At 35.2% G+C, this 16,044-nt stretch overlaps 1 protein-coding gene across 10 annotated transcripts in view; it reads left to right on the top strand.

Annotated features, from left to right (window-relative positions):
* LOC412893 (hemicentin-2) overlaps positions 1–16,044 on the top strand; it is a 395,106-nt gene that overhangs the window by 317,890 nt on the left and 61,172 nt on the right. For all 10 annotated transcript variants that reach the window (XM_016915061.2, XM_016915064.2, XM_016915060.2 and 7 more), the window contains 2 exons: positions 9,497–9,678; positions 15,245–15,395. In XM_016915061.2, coding sequence (XP_016770550.2) covers positions 9,497–9,678; positions 15,245–15,395 — 333 coding nt within the window. The remainder of the gene's footprint in view (positions 1–9,496; positions 9,679–15,244; positions 15,396–16,044) is intronic.

Genomic DNA, 16,044 nt, shown 5'->3' with positions numbered 1-16,044 from the left:
AAGATTTCCCCTCCGAAAATTCTCCCTCCAAGATAGAATCGAACACGGAACGGAGATTAAAGAATGAGGAATCGGCGACAGAGGCGTAGATTAGAATAATTTATCGCTGATACACGTTTCTCGCGTGCGAAACAAATCGCCATCGCGCGCCCAGTTACCTGTCTCGATTCAAAAAGTTTCCGCCGAGTCTTCCGACTCTCCCCTCTTCCCCCTCCAGACTTTTCACGAAGTTTTATATATATATATATATATATATATATACATGTATATAGCTCGTGGAGGGAAACACAAAACCGTCGGTGGGTAACGGCGACTAGATTAAGAGTTAAAGTTGCTCGAAAGCTTCGTCCCCCCCTCCAACTTCCAGCTTTCGCTTCCTATCGTTTCCTCGTCAGGACAACGTTATCGAGGGGGAAAGAAATTTTGATTTATGACCGGATTCCGAGCCGAGATCTCGAGTATTTTATTGATACGCGCGTTGGGAAGGGTGATAAGGAAGATGGGGAAGGTTGATAATTTCAACGATGTTTGTGCGTATCGATGAAGAGTACAGTTTTGTTTCGAGCGTTGTTTGTATCTGCGTATAATAATAATTTAAATTCGATTGGGGATGATTCGAAGAATTGTGATTAGAGATTCTTTAAATCGACTAACTTTCAATATCATTGGAAAAAGATGTCTTTTTTTCGCAAGAAAAATTGTTGAAACGTTCCTTTCAAGAATAGAGAAAAAAATGCAGGACTAAGTTATTTAACGAATAAATAATTTGACAATAATCAGTTGGTTGGATCGTATAAGAATCTTCGTTTGCGAACCGACTTAGAGGCGAATAAGTCGGGACTTTGAGGCTCTCCGTGGAAAACTGGAGAGTTTGTCGTGTGAAGTAATTCTCCTTTTACAAAGTGTAAGTAAGAGCGAGCCGATGAAAGACTTTGACGAAGAAGGGGAAATGACGAATTGTCACGGGACCGAGGCAGCCATCCCTCGTCTTTGATTTCGCGCGAATGAGGGCTTTTTTCTCTGCTTGCTTGATTGGAACTGCGTTTATTCGAACGAAATCTCGAGCACGGTGCTTGATTACTCGAAGCCTTGGTCGAATGTTTATGCGAACGTGTTTATGGTTTAATATATTAGATTGGAAGGATCTTTTAAAATACTTTCCAATTGCATGATTATATATATTTATAATTCACTTGAAGAACTTAAATTGTTGTATATGAATGTAAATATATATCAACGTTTATTATTTATTTATTAAATTGTTAAACACAAGAGGAAGAGAGATATTATTAATCGAAGATATTTTTACCAAAGTGAACAATTAAAATTAAACAAGTATAAATTAAAGTCACCACTCCCTATATTAAATTATTACAAATCAACCGTGTGTTGTTATTTCGTGTGCCAACAACGAATTTGATATAATCGCGTTAATCATTATTTATTTATTTCGGATTAATGAAGGAATATTACAGCGGAGGTGAATCACGCGCAAAAAGTGATGCGCGTTTAATAATCGGCTCCAATTAAATTGTATGACGTGTGTAATTAACGATATAACTATTTAGATTACTTCGTGTTTAATTGACAAACGTAATGCATAATTTAACGTATGATTCCTGAAGATTCCATTTTTGTTTATTCTCGTAATATCTAAAAATATTTAGAAGACTTAACAATAAAAATTAATCGATTGATGTAATCTTATCATAAATAAGTAAATTATAATTAATCAAGGAAAAGAATAACAGAGATGGAATATTTATTTTAACGTGTGATATATCTGTGTGTACGTGAAACAGATGGTCGTATTGAAATTGCACAATGAAACTTGAAGATGCTATACTTCTTGCAGTCGATGGGGGCTCTCGAACTTTGTTTATGAGTTTGCAGGAAGTTGACTGTGATGAAGTGAACTTGATTGGAAACATCTTGTGTAAGTAGAAATTCGCTAAGTAAGATTAACCGATGTCGGCCGAACATCGATTTAAAATTTAAGATTCGAAAGATGGAAACGATGGAATAAAAATTAAGAAATATCGATTAAAAGTTGATCATATTCAATTTCGTCTCTCGTGAAATATTGATTTTTTTTCTTTTTTTTCAATTACCAATGAGAGTTATTTTTAAAATCGACTTCCTTTTTACGTATTTAATGATTCATCAAGATTCGTCAGAATTTCCCAATGCGAAATTTTTAATAAGAATCTTCAATTTTTAAATACTCCCGATATGATTGCTCTCTCGATGATTAAATATTCAACTGCGATATGTTTTACTAATGGAATAATCTTTTTTTTTTTTTTTATAGAAACAAATTTAATTACTTTTATTCCTTCATCAGCCACTGCCTTTTATCAGTATTCAAATCCATTATATATTTCTATAATAATACGAGATATTTTTAATTCAATAATGAACTACAATCCAAATATAATTCAAACAATTCAACTATTCTTTCAAATCGCTCCAACAAATCAGATACGGTTTATGATATTTATAAATACAATTAAATACGCGTCTCATAATATTTCATCCCATTACACATCCCACATTCGTCGAAACGATTCGTAAAAATACTCTCCAGTTCAAAATAAATAATACATCCCACCAATCATGTCCAAACTTTCGACTTGTGTGGTTTATTGATAGGGTGTCGGCCAACAAACTTCATCGTTTTTTCTTTTTTTAACCAACTTTTTCGTTTCAACTTTTTCATGGAGAGGGATAGGAGGAGGAAAAATCGTGTCGCCCGTTGAAAGGCGACCTCTTCCTGATCCTGGAGAAACGGTTGAGAATAGTTGCATTTGGTTGTTACGTATTTAACGAGCTCGGTAAAGGCGTCCAGTTTCCATGCCAAATTTTGATTTCGAAATAGAGGGACGCGTTTATGCAGCCACGATTGCTCGTAAATTACTCGAAATTACTACGAAACTGCGAAAATCGACTTTACTGCTTGTTGTTGAATTAATATAGTTATCATCTTTCGTATTCCGGTCAGATCCTGTTCGATCTGGCTAATTGTGGCCAGATATGACACAGTAACGAATTCGATTGGCTGTTTCTCTCTTCTTTTCCTTGGATGATGCACATGATCCCTATTTGATTGGGATGGAAGAAAAAAGATTCGTGAATGGGAAGGGTTGTGGATCCGATTTCCTTTCTTCTTCTTTTATTGGATGGTTTTTGGAAATAATTGAATGAGAGAGATAAAATTATATTGTTCATCCTGTTTCGAATCACAAAGTAAATAATTATATATTTCTTAGTAAGTTAGGAAAATAATTTTACAAACTTCAAGTTTATTTTCTAAAAAATTTTTTAAGAAAATATTCCACTCTTTATACTTACACTTTTCTTCTATTATCAAATTATAAGAATAACAATTAGAATTAATCGCGCAAAATGTCCATCGAATCGATGGAGCAGTGTCTTTTCACCAAAGCGTCCATCTCGAAACTTGCCTTTTCCTCGAAAAAGGAAAGGAAAGAAAAGATACGCGAATAAATCGATTAAGTAAGCCGCTTTTAACGACTTGTCGTGGACTTAAAGTGGAATCGTTGCCACGATATCTGCGAAAGTCTCAGCTGGAAAGTTCCGAAAAAAAGAAAGAAAGAAAGAAAAAAGCCTCGAAAGACAGGGTGTAGTAGGAGTTTGCAGACACGCTGCCTCTTAGCGGCAAACAAGAGCCGGAAATCGCATCCCCGGGACTTGGAAAACTCAGGCTTGCCAAACCCCTCCTCAGATAGCCGATGTCGACGTTAAAAAAATTTCCACCGTCCTCGAGGAGGGGGTGGAAAAATCGCCGAGGATAATTGATCGGATTGAGCGAACAACGTTGAGGCGTAGTAAAAATGATCGATCAGGAGGAAGGAGAGAAAGTAGTTTCGCAGTTTAAGGGATGAAGATGTGCTAATATGAGTTGGTTGAAGAGTAAACTCAAATCGATACGGAATTAACAGAAGAAAGAAAAGGGATTGGACGAAGCAAAATAGTATTTTGAAGAATTTTTACATTCACTTAATATTAAAACAATTTTTTCAAATTCCTTTTTTTTTTTTTTTTTTCTAAAAGAATAATCTTTTTTTGCTATCAAACTTTAATGGCACGAATCGACAAGAAAAACCATCCATCCAATTATAACAATTTAAAACGAAAATATAATAAATCCTGAGCAAATCTAATTGGAAGAGAAAGAAGGAAAAGTTTCTCTGAAGAGAGGAACCATCTGAAAAGCGGCGTTTCAAACTCTCCTCTTCCTTGCTTTATCAAAATCACTTTCCCTCTCCTCCAATTGTCTCGAGATAATCGTATCACCCCCTCGGAGAAATTTCCCTATTATTCTTCGAAAAAACCCCGCGAATGCGAACGTGTTTGCGCGCACAATTGGCGAAACTATGGGTGCTGCTCGTTAAATAATAAGAGAGCAAAGGATGAAAGAAAGAAAGAAAGGAAAACGAATCTTTATCATTCTCTCTCTCTCTTTCCCTCTTTCGAGACCGCGTTTGTCGAAGAGAGGAGGCAAGTGGGGAAGCGGAGGTTCAAGGCAAATGCAATCCTCGATATTAGATTCCCTGTTCGCTCTCTATTTCCAGCCTTTCTTTTCACGTTCTTCCTCTGCGTCGTTTCGCTGATTGCCCGCTCTGGCCCCGAGAATTATCTCCCCCTCCCTCGAGCGTTGCGTCGAGGAAAAAAAGAAAGAGAAGAGAGAGGAACGAGAGAGGGGAGAAGTTGGTTCTCGTAGCGGAGTGGAGAACGTTTCTCGCACGTGAACTTTTTAATGTTTCCTCGACCGGTACGGGAAACGACGTCGAGTGGCGGGACTAAGTATCTCGGCCGACCGGAAATTGAGCTTGCGGACGACGCAGAAGAAGGGGAAAAAGGTTGGAAGTAAGAGCGGCAAGAAATAGCTCGTTTCGTGGATGTATATTTTCACCGAGACGGACGGATTCTTTATGATTCTGTTGCGAGAAAGAGATTTAGACAGGGAAGATGAGATGTATAGTCGTTCGTCGATATTGATTTCGAAGGATTTTTTAAAATCAATGTGAACGGATGATTTGGAAAGATTGGTGAAGATTTAAACGTTTTATATTTTTTCTATAGTGTATGGTGATTGGTAAAGTTTATAATCGGTTATAATAATAATAAGTTTGATGCGTTTTATTATACAGGTGATGGAAAGTTTTTTTCAAAAACTTGGTGTTTACCTTCGAGTTCCTTCACGTGATCGGAAACTTCATTAAAATTAAATTGGTAGACATGCAAGATTGCATGTCATCAATCTTCTGTCACGGGTAAAGCGAAATAGCAGTTAACAATAGGGAGACGAGATGAGATTATCGCAGCTTGTTTGTTACTTGATAATTGGATTAGCCTTAATAACACTCACATGAAGCGTTGCCCGTTTTGCAATCCCCCTACCGTTTCTCTGTTTACGCATTATTTTGATAATAATAATAATTTATTAAGAAAACTAGAGGCTACTTTATATTCGAAGAAAGATTAAACGCGAAGATAAATTCGCCAAGATTGACCTTTAAATTTATTTATTCAAAAGATGAAAATATTATTCTAGAAACCTTGAACAAATTGCGATATTCGAGATATGACGGTCGTTTAAAAATTTTCCTGTGATAACAATTTCTTTCACCTTGAAGTCGACGTTTTCGATAAAACGTAGAATGCAGAATTTTAATCAACGCAAATAAGCGAGTACAATCATTTCTAACCTTGCCCCAATAAAGAAAAATAAGATTAGCTTAACTTTCATAAAAATCTATGAAATATTTATTCAAGAAAAAAGAAAAAAACCTCCAATCTTTCATCGCCAACAATTTTCTTATTTCCATCGAAGTCCTTCTGTTATCCGGCGAACAAAAGAAAGTAAATTGTCACGCGTCGCAGTTCAATTACACAGATGGACGACAAAAAATCGGGCTCCTCTCCCATCTTTCCCCTCCTCTTCTCCCCTCCTATTTTCTTTCCGAAACGAAAAACCTCCCTCGTCAACTTTATGACGGCTTTTCGAAAATCCCCGCCCGTGATTTTACGATTTATCCGGGGATAGCGCGTAAACGTGGCCCGGCCACTCAGAAATTTTACAACTTGCGTGCACGTGAGCCGCCGCCTCCAAAAGGCTTATCCCTTCTTCTACGCCGTGCTCCCTCGTCTTTTGCTTAACATTTCTCTCCCTCCTCGTCACCTGATCACGATGACGTGCTCCGAGAGTTGCAGCTGGAATTCGAAGAGGGTTGTAGTTTTTGTAAAATATATATACGTATATGATTTTTAATTCTGGTATTTTATTCGTTTGAAATTTTTTCCTTGATCTGACGACACATAGGATGATTGATTTTTTAAAGAAATAATAAATTTAATTATTATTACGATATATTCCTTGTTCTTATCCCTTCTTCTTCGCCGTGCTCCCTCGTCTTTTGCTTAACATTTCTCTCCCTCCTCGTCACCTCAGAGTTTTAGAGATGGATAATCGCGAAACTCTGATCACGATGACGTGCTCTGAGAGTTGTAGTTGGAATTCGAAGAAGGTTTTTGTAAAATATATATATGTATATTATTCGTTTGAAATTTTTTCCTTGATCTCACGACACGTAGGATGATTGATTTTTTTAAGAAATAATAAATTTAATTATTATTACAATATATTCCTTCTTCTTCGCCGTACTTCCTCGTCTTTTGCTTAACATTTCTCTCCCTCCTCGTCATCTCAGAGTTTCAGAGATGGATAATCGCCAAACTCTGATCACGATGAGAATTATAGCTGAAATTCGAAGAGGGTTGTAGTTTTTGTAAAATATATATATATACGTATATGATTTTTAATTCTGATATTTTATTCGTTTGAAATTTTTTTTTTGATCTCACGATATATAGGATGATTGATTTTTAATAATTTTTTTTTTAAATAATAAATTATTATTATTACGATATATGATTTTTGTTCCTGAAATTATTTAGAAAATTTTTTATTATGTCGTGTTAAAAAATAATATCGAATGTAAAAAGCGTATCTCGAACAACTAGATAGAATTATTTTCGAATAATTATTCGAGTATTATTATTTCGACGAGTCGGTTAAAATCATTCGTGCGATACACGGTTTACCGTTTGGAAGTAAACACACGCGCGACGACATCGACCCCTCGTTCTCCGTATTCGAGTCAGTGACACAATATTAATTCGACGGATAACCAGTCGTGAAAGAGTCGTACGCTCAGCTCTTTCCAAATTATTTAACAAGCATTTCTAAAATTTACAAGCAAAGAATCTATATATATTCCACTTAATATAAACATTTAGAATTAATTTAAAAAATCCTTCTTACATAACAATATCGATAAGCTAAATAAATATCAAGAAAGGGATATCCCCCTGTCGAATGCGTGTACGATTCCATCGATGGTAATAAAACGGTTCAAAGGAATTATAGAAATTGTTCGATTGAAGTTTCATGGTAAGGGGACGTTGTCAAATCGGAGCGAATAAAATACGAGCGGAAAAGCGAGGGTGCGTTTAATCAAGCCGAAAGGGTGAAGGAAGGAAGGAAGGAAGAGGGAGGGGAGGGGAAAAACGTTAACGAAAACGATATCGCGGAGATAAAACGTGGTCGCACGTCGATTGATTCGTTTATCGGACACCCGTCCCCGGACTTCGATTTTTGTCCAATTATCCGATACGTTGCTCGATTCTGATATCCGTTCTCCAGACGTCTCTGTTTGTTGTAACGAATATCGTTTATGGAAACGAATTATTATTTTGTCGTTTAATACCGATCTCGGTGTTAATTAAGATAGCAGTCTGATGGAATCGAGCGTTTACACGATATTCGTTTGATTGAAAATATAGATAAAGGATACTTTGGCTATTTTAAAGTTTTTATAAGAATGAACGAGTGAGTTTGAAAAATAATATCGATTTTCTTCTTCTGGATGAATGTGAATAAAATAACAATGGAATAAATATATTTATATATAGATTTTTATGGACATTGATAAGCATATGAATTTTTTTGAAATATTTTTTGAAATGGATCAAGATTGGAAACGTATGTACATTTTGGATTTCAAAATATGGAGTTGAATGTATTATTCTGTGTGTTGATGCCCTTAAGATTGGTTAATGCATAAAAGAGGAATTTTGGTGAGTGCAGTAAACGGAACACGCGTCAGGGGAGTTTTAGAGAGAATAATCGGTTGAAACCGTTCTAAAGTCGGAAACGTGAACTTGATAATGAGAGAAGGGACAAAAGTTTGAAATTAAACGAATATACGGTTTTAATTTTACTACGATAATTACATTGAAATCGAATTATCATCGTTTAAATTCGTACACGATTTAAATTTTTATTCTTCGAGATTTATATATTTAAATCGAAATTAAATTTCAATGTTTCACGCGGAAACGAAAAAAGAAAGATTAAAATTATCATCGAAAATCTAAACTAATAAATAACCAATAATTTCAGCTTAATAACAAAAAAATTCTAATCAAAATTCCACGAAAAGAGGAAAAGAATTTTCTTCTTTCAAGTATTGTCTCGGAGAAAGAGAGAAAGAGACACGGGTTGGAGAAAAAGTACGAAGCAAAAGAATGAAAATCTGCCCCCGAGGCAGGGATTCCCTCGAATTTCTTGATGCAACTTGACTTTCTGATTTTCCGGCACGCCTCGTCCATCCATCGATCCTTCCTCTTTATTCAACTCCTCCCCCAACGCTCTCGATCTTACCCCCATCCCCCATACCTTACAGCTGTCTCACCTTGCATCTTGCAACACCTTTATATTATTCTTATAGAAGATGCAAGATACAGACGGCGGCTCAGCCTGGATATTGCATTAGATCGTCTATACTCAGATAGCTCTGTATATTTCCCCGTGTAAATGTGTGTACACGCATGGGGAACGTGTCATGAATCAGAGTTACGGTTTCATATGAAAAAAAGGTAAATGTTCCATTACTGTCGGAGTCGGCGTAACACGATAATTGGATTTTCAGAATAACGCGTCACCGCTCGTCCTTTATTTCAGCTCGAATTTGATTTCATTTGATTTCTTCTGCTTCTGTGAAATTCATACGATTTCGAGTGGATCGAGCGTTGTTCTAATAATGGTGCTTTGGATTTTTGAGTAACAGGGTGAGATGATGTTGTGAAATGAGGAAATATATTGAAATGATGAATATAGTGTAAAAATTTAGAGATTTGGAACGTGAAAGTCGAAGGATTTGAAAATCTAAGAATTAGATTTGAAAAATGATGGAGGAATTTTTGAGTTTAGAAAATGTGACAATTCGAAATCTCAAGGATTTTAAGAAAATTGAGAGAATTTGAAAATAATATTTTCGATAATAAATATTCCAAAATAATTTCACGTGTAATTTAAATATTTATAAACGTTCCCAATATATTTTTTTCCCTCGATTTTTATCTCCCCTCTAACAGAGTCTTAAATATTTAAACAAGACATCTTTTCCAGTTCGACCGTTGAAGATGGATTTAGCCGGGGTGGTGGGTCACGTGGTGCAGGGGACGAAAATCCTGCTTCAATGCACGGTGCGAGCAGCCAGGCCAGCCGCGAACATAACTTGGCAGAATGGTACCGAGTATTTGAACGCCAGTGACAGGTTCGACATGTTCGAGACAAAAGTGGAAGAGAATGTGAGTATTACAGAAAATTACAAAAACTTTTTATTCTTATTATATCATTTTAGTTACTTTTAACGATATATTTGAAAAATTATCGTATCGATTTGTATCTAAAATATTACGTTTATCCCATTAAAAAATAATTTTTCATGAAATTACAAAAGGAAATCGTGTCTCGAGAAAGATTCGAAAATTGCTATACATTTCGTTTGACATCACAATTCCTTCACAATTGAATTCCACCACTATACCACAACGTTTTATCATTGTCGAATATATATTATCTCATTATTATCATATTTTCTTCTCCCTAGAGTATCGATCTAAATGTCACAAATTGAAGTTTCCGATTTTTTTAAATTTTAGAGTCACGTTTTTATTATTTCTATTATTGAAATTTCCGAAGAACGGCGTTTCTTCCATCAAGTTTTCCCCTTTCGATCGATCGAACGATCATCGTTGAAAGTTCGCGTTTTCACGCGTATTTCAAGTAACAAAGTGTTCCTACCCAGTTCACGAGCAATAAACTACTTTCGGCCGGCGAATAAACACAGACATTCGCAGTTGGTGAATAGGCGAAGCGAGAAAGCAATTATTCAAATGCAGAAATACTTGGCGCGAATTTCGACTCCCTCCCCCTCCGTGATTTCTTCGGATCGTTCGCTCCGAATTAATTCGATTAGTCGCCGAGAAGAGTATTCTACTAGCTTTGCCCTCCGATTTCTCGTTTCATCGTTCCGTGAAAAATCTGATACACGTGATACAATTTAATAATACAATTGGATAAATGAAAATAGGATCGATTGCAAAATAAAACGATTCGTAAGATTTGAAAAAGTGAATGTACAAAATATAATTACTTTCTGAACGACTCATATTCAAAATGAATTTTAATTTTTAAATTCACAAATAGTTTTTTCGTAAACCCTTTACCTCCTCTTTTACACGCGCAATAATTAAAAAAAATGTCTATCAGTTAACAGTTAATCTTGAAAATATAATAAATTCATCAAAAATTTACAATAAACAATCTTACACTCCCCGTATACTCTACGCAATTCAAAACGTTCTTCAAAGCGCGCGTGTTATTATACACACACGCACATTCGCGACGATGAAAACAAACTACGCGTAGAATAATCGGGTGACACGAAGCGGAATAGTTGCGCGCGAATGTTTCACGCGATAAAGTTATTCAATCGACCGTCCGTCATGTAACGTAGTAAGTTGATATGATCACGAGACAAACATCGAACGACGATCATTTTCCACCACGGACACGTGGCGCGCGCCCACCAAATTCGATCAATTCAATCTCATTACACCCGTCGCCCTCGTGTCGAAATCGAGTCAAACGAGTCCGGCCGCACGTTCGTCGAAATAATACCACCGCTGCTACTCCGCGTGATCTGTAAACTGCGTTGAAATCAGCCACCTCTCCTCCTCCTCCCCTCTTCTCTCCCGTGAAAATGAAAATTTTCACGCTCGTGAAATTTCCGGCCGACGATTATTCATCGTATATCGGCGCGTGAACATGGAGAGTAGTCGGGCGGGTGTCGGTTGTCGCGTATGAAAAAGTGATTTCACAGATGAAATGGCGATGTTCCCGGGGTTGTCGCATCGGAAAATCATTATGCGTCATTTCGTGTCCCTCGTAATAACGCGTGCGCGCGTATATATGGGAGAGGGGGGAGGGAATGTGTACGGGATAGCAGCCATCATAAATCCATTATGGCAATATCCGCGGCTATAAAGTCGCTCCGACTTTGGATTGGGTGAATAAGAAATAGGATCGTCTTAACTTATGTCAATCGATCAGCTTCTTCTTTTTTGTTTTTGTTTCTTTTTTATACGTCATCCGTTTCACTCTTTATTGTCTTTTTCGCTTCGTGTTTTTTTTTTTCAATTCTTTTGTATTATTTGTGATGTTGGTTTATCAAGTTGTTTTTAAGTTATGGTTTGAAGTAGTTGTAATGTGATTTAGATTGTTTGTTATTTTATAAGAGAGATTATTTAATTGATACGAATTATAATCTATTGTCTATCGTTGAAAGAAAAAGGGATATTGAATGGAAGAAGGGAAGTTGAGTAAATTCCTTTAAATTTTATTCAGTAAAATTCAGAATTTTGGTTTCTTTTTTAAAGAAAATTTGTTGTTTATTTTTACGTGTATTTGTACGTGATCACGATTTTGTTTTAAAATAAGACAATGTATTTGAATTTATATAATGTAAAATGACTTGTGGATAGAAATAATTTACTTATAATATTCATATTTCCATGAAATTTCTGAAATAACAGAAAATTTGATAAATCAATCTTTAAAATAGTTCGTTTAAAAGTCGTTTATAATTAAAAAAAAAAAGAAAGAAATTCATTTGATCCATCCATTAATAACAAAATTAAAACACTTAAATTGCACGAATACAATATAAAAGTAATATAATTTTACTAAATTTCTAATTCCTCCTAATCACCTTCAACCAATCATTAATCATTAACTTTTTTAAGATCCTTCACAATGGTGCACACAATTTAAAAAAAAAAAAAGAAGAAGCTCTATTTGACTAATGATAGAAATAATCAAAATACTCTTCCATTCACAAATATAAAATGGATCGATTAAAATTCAAAATTGATCCGATCAAACAAATCTTTGCCTAAACGCAATCCAACGCGCCATTACGTATTGCACCATTACACGTCAAACTGATGATTCGTCTTCGTATTTAATCAGTCGTTAATCGTTCCAACAGGAATTACATTATCGCGATTTTAGATTTGCATTATGCGGTGTTTCGCGTGTTCCTGGTGCCATAATTAGCATTGTTTACCGAGTAGCTGATTATGGCACCACCGGTGACGTAACGATCGAATCGCGGGTAAGAGGGGGGGGGGAGGGAGGGGGTGGTGGTGGCGGCGGTGGTGTAACGGTGGTGGCAACAGACAGAATTTACATAGAGCCAAGTAATTAGAGGCCGCAAATGCTCGCCGATGCACGAACGAACCGTGTTAAGCGAGATTAAGTGGATCCGCGTGGACAACTTCGATCCACCTTCTTTCTTTCCGCTCGTCTTCGATGTACCGGCCAATTTATGGAGCGGAAGGCGCGAGCCATTCGTCTTTTCCGGGCTTAGAGTACATATAAACGCGTTGAAACGGGAGGAATGGCTGGTATTTTTCTTTGCCTTCCTTAAAGTTTATCCCTTTTTTTTTCTCTCAACTCTGGAGGATGAGGATATTTTTTTTAAATAGAAGGAATATAACTGGTTTGACGATCTTTGTTTTTTTTTTCTTTTGAGTATGAAAATTTAAAAAAAAAATATAAGTTCAGTTCAATTTATGTTGAAACAGATCAATGGAATTGTAATTTGTCGAGTTAAGATTTGAAAAAATAGTAATCGTTGATTGGGTTAAGAAATTTTTGGAATTTGGATGTTAATAATGATTTTTGTATTTTTAAAAGATGATAAATAATGAATCGTTTACTGAAATCGTTAATGAAATCGTTACTGTTTAAATTAAAGGGATTAAAAAGATGAAGAAAAATGACGTTATCGAATTTAATAAAAAGGATTTATGAAATTTTATAGGCTAATAAATTGTGGAACGATGGATAGATACGTGAAAGTTGTATCAATCTTCTTTTCTTTCGATTTTTCCACTTGTTCGTAAAAAGAAGTACATTATTGAATTTTACGATAGCTGGAAGTTATTAGATTATTAATTTAAGATTTTTTTTTTAATTATTTTTAAAGCATTATTCTGATCAAATTTTGTTCTCTCCGTTGAAATTAAAATTAGAATGTTTTTTTGAATCATTTTTATCATTTAATGAATTTTTATAATTCAATTTATAAGATTTCTCTTGTAAAAGAATCTTTTTCTCAATTGTTGGAGTACTTTAAAATACTGTATACTTTCTCCAGAAAAATCCAACTTAATTGTCTGAATTTAAAAAATTGTAGGAAAAAAATATTAAACTTTGTCGAATATTTTGAAAAAGAATTCCCAATTAATGATTTTGACTTTTATTTATTACATTGTTCCAAAATTAACTTTTTTAAAATTATTTATGTCAATAATTGTTCCATAATTGTATCATAAAAGAAATTTTTTATATTCATTTTCTTAATAACGAAACTTCAAGTTTTAAAAAATGTTTTATGTTTGACTTATTTTATTTTTTTTTCAACCTTTCCCTAGCAGTACTGTGATTACAAGACTTCCTCCCATCCCCCCTCCAAATACGAGAACATATATGAAAACTTGCAAAAAATAAAATTTTCAAATTTAATTTTCTCAAAAATAAAACTTCAAATGAAAAAAATTTCCAAATTCAATTTTCGAATTATTTCTCTCTCTTTCAGTCAGAACCATCCCCCTTTTTTTTCTCTTTTTGTAGATCGTACTAGATAATTACAAAGACCATCCTCCACAGATGAAACCTGGAAGAAATAAGTAGAATAAAATTCAATTTTCTTCTCGAGAATCGAATTAAAAAAAAAAAATAGAATCACACTTCCTTCAAATAGAATAATCACACCTTTCCTCGATCGTGGATTCTACAAGAAAATCAAGAATAGATCCTCCCTTCTCCAATGTTATAATTAACAAGCCACCACGTCAATCGCATACGCGAGAAAATACTGGAATGGAAACGAAATTTTGCGGAATCAGCGCGATAACGCCGAGCAAAGAAAGCTCGGAATTCCCTTTTCCATCCATCCATCCGTGATCCTTTTATTGCGATTTTTGCACGGGATGTATCAGCGGCATCGGGAGCGAGGAGGCGAAAAGGGTGAGTCTGATTGCGCCTCTCCATTGATTAACTCATTGTTCCCCGCTATCTTGCCGCCCTCCCTAAAAGGAAGCATTTTTCTCTATGGACACCGATCGCTGGAACAATCGCGTGAAAGGAGGCGAAATAATTAAAGTGATGGGTGTGTGTGGGGCTAGATATTGTGCGGCCAGATTGCGCGGTCACTCTCGCGTCGTCCTCCACTCCGCTCCTTTTGTTCGCGCCCGTTTTGCGTTCGCGGCCGAAACAACAAACAAACGCAATTTTCTCTCCTTTTCGCCGAAATCGAATTTCGAAGAAATATGAAACTCTCGATTCTGGATTCGATTTTTTCCCCCACAGGCGAGATTGGAATCGGCGAAGCAAGCCGTTGGATGGATTCTGAATTGTTTTTAAAATAATTGCACTCTCTGGATGACTCTCCTCGTATGTGGAGAGTAGTCGAAAGTCGAATAGCTAGGATCGATAAAATAATCCGGAAATAAAGTTGTGAATGTATTATTTTGTACATTGATGTTGAAGGTAATTTTAAATTCTCCTCGATTCAAGGATTGTTATATACTTTGATAATTGTATATGAATACAGGGTAAGGTGAATTGGAAGAAAAATCTAAATTAGAAATAATTTAATTTAAGAAAATCTGTTCTCGAAAATAAATTGCGAGAAGGGAAGGGCAGAGAAAGCGAGGTTAGGAATTACAAGTTGGGAACATTGGTCTATCTTCCCTGTTAACAAATGACGCCATCGACGATTTAATATATCTCTGGTGTTCGCAGGAGGATGGCACGTCGGTGACCATAGGTTACCTAGCTTTCACGGCCTCTGTGTACGACAATGGAAGAACGTTCAAGTGTTACGCCGAGAACTCGGTCACACGTTCCGAGGACATGAAACCGATGATAGAGTCGACAACGATCGAAGTTTTATGTAAGTGAAACACGTAATTCTTTACGTGCCCTTTCTCCCTTTTTTTTTTCCTTTAAGAAGGGAAAAGTTTTTTTGAACGAATTTTATACCAGCTTTTTTCCTTTATTGATCTTTCGAGAGAGAGTCTATTTGTGAAATGATAATATAAATATGTGAAAAACTTGAAGCTTTGATAGGTTTTTAGTTGAGAGATGAAAATAGAAATGTGAAGTGCAAAAAGCAGACGAATAAAAATATTTTTAGACATATTTTGATGTTTTGGTGCAAATTTTTTCATGTTAATTAATTAAAATATTCCTTTAAGCATCTCTCGAAACTTGGAATGAAAATATGTTTGTCGGGTATATTAAGAGTACATTACTTCTTAAATATTTTGATGTTTTCATGATGGAAATTTATCATATTTTACGTATTTAAATAATAAACATCTAGAAATATTCTAAATTAAAATATTTCAAATATCTTATCATGTAGAAGCAGTATGGACAAAAATTTTATTTACTCAATAAGATTTTGTGTGTCGCTTTGCTTTCTATAAAATTAAAAATTATTAGACCATTGTTTATTAAAAAAAGATATTGATTATAGTAAACGTTTAAATTCTTTAACGACTAAAGTGGAAAAATATAGGTCACGCGTTAAGGCTATT

The sequence above is a fragment of the Apis mellifera genome, linkage group LG11 (genome assembly GCF_003254395.2).
Source record: "Apis mellifera strain DH4 linkage group LG11, Amel_HAv3.1, whole genome shotgun sequence".
Lineage (NCBI taxonomy): Eukaryota > Metazoa > Arthropoda > Insecta > Hymenoptera > Apidae > Apis > Apis mellifera.
The sequence above is the reverse complement of the archived record's forward strand: the minus strand, read 5'-3'. Positions and strand labels throughout refer to the sequence as shown.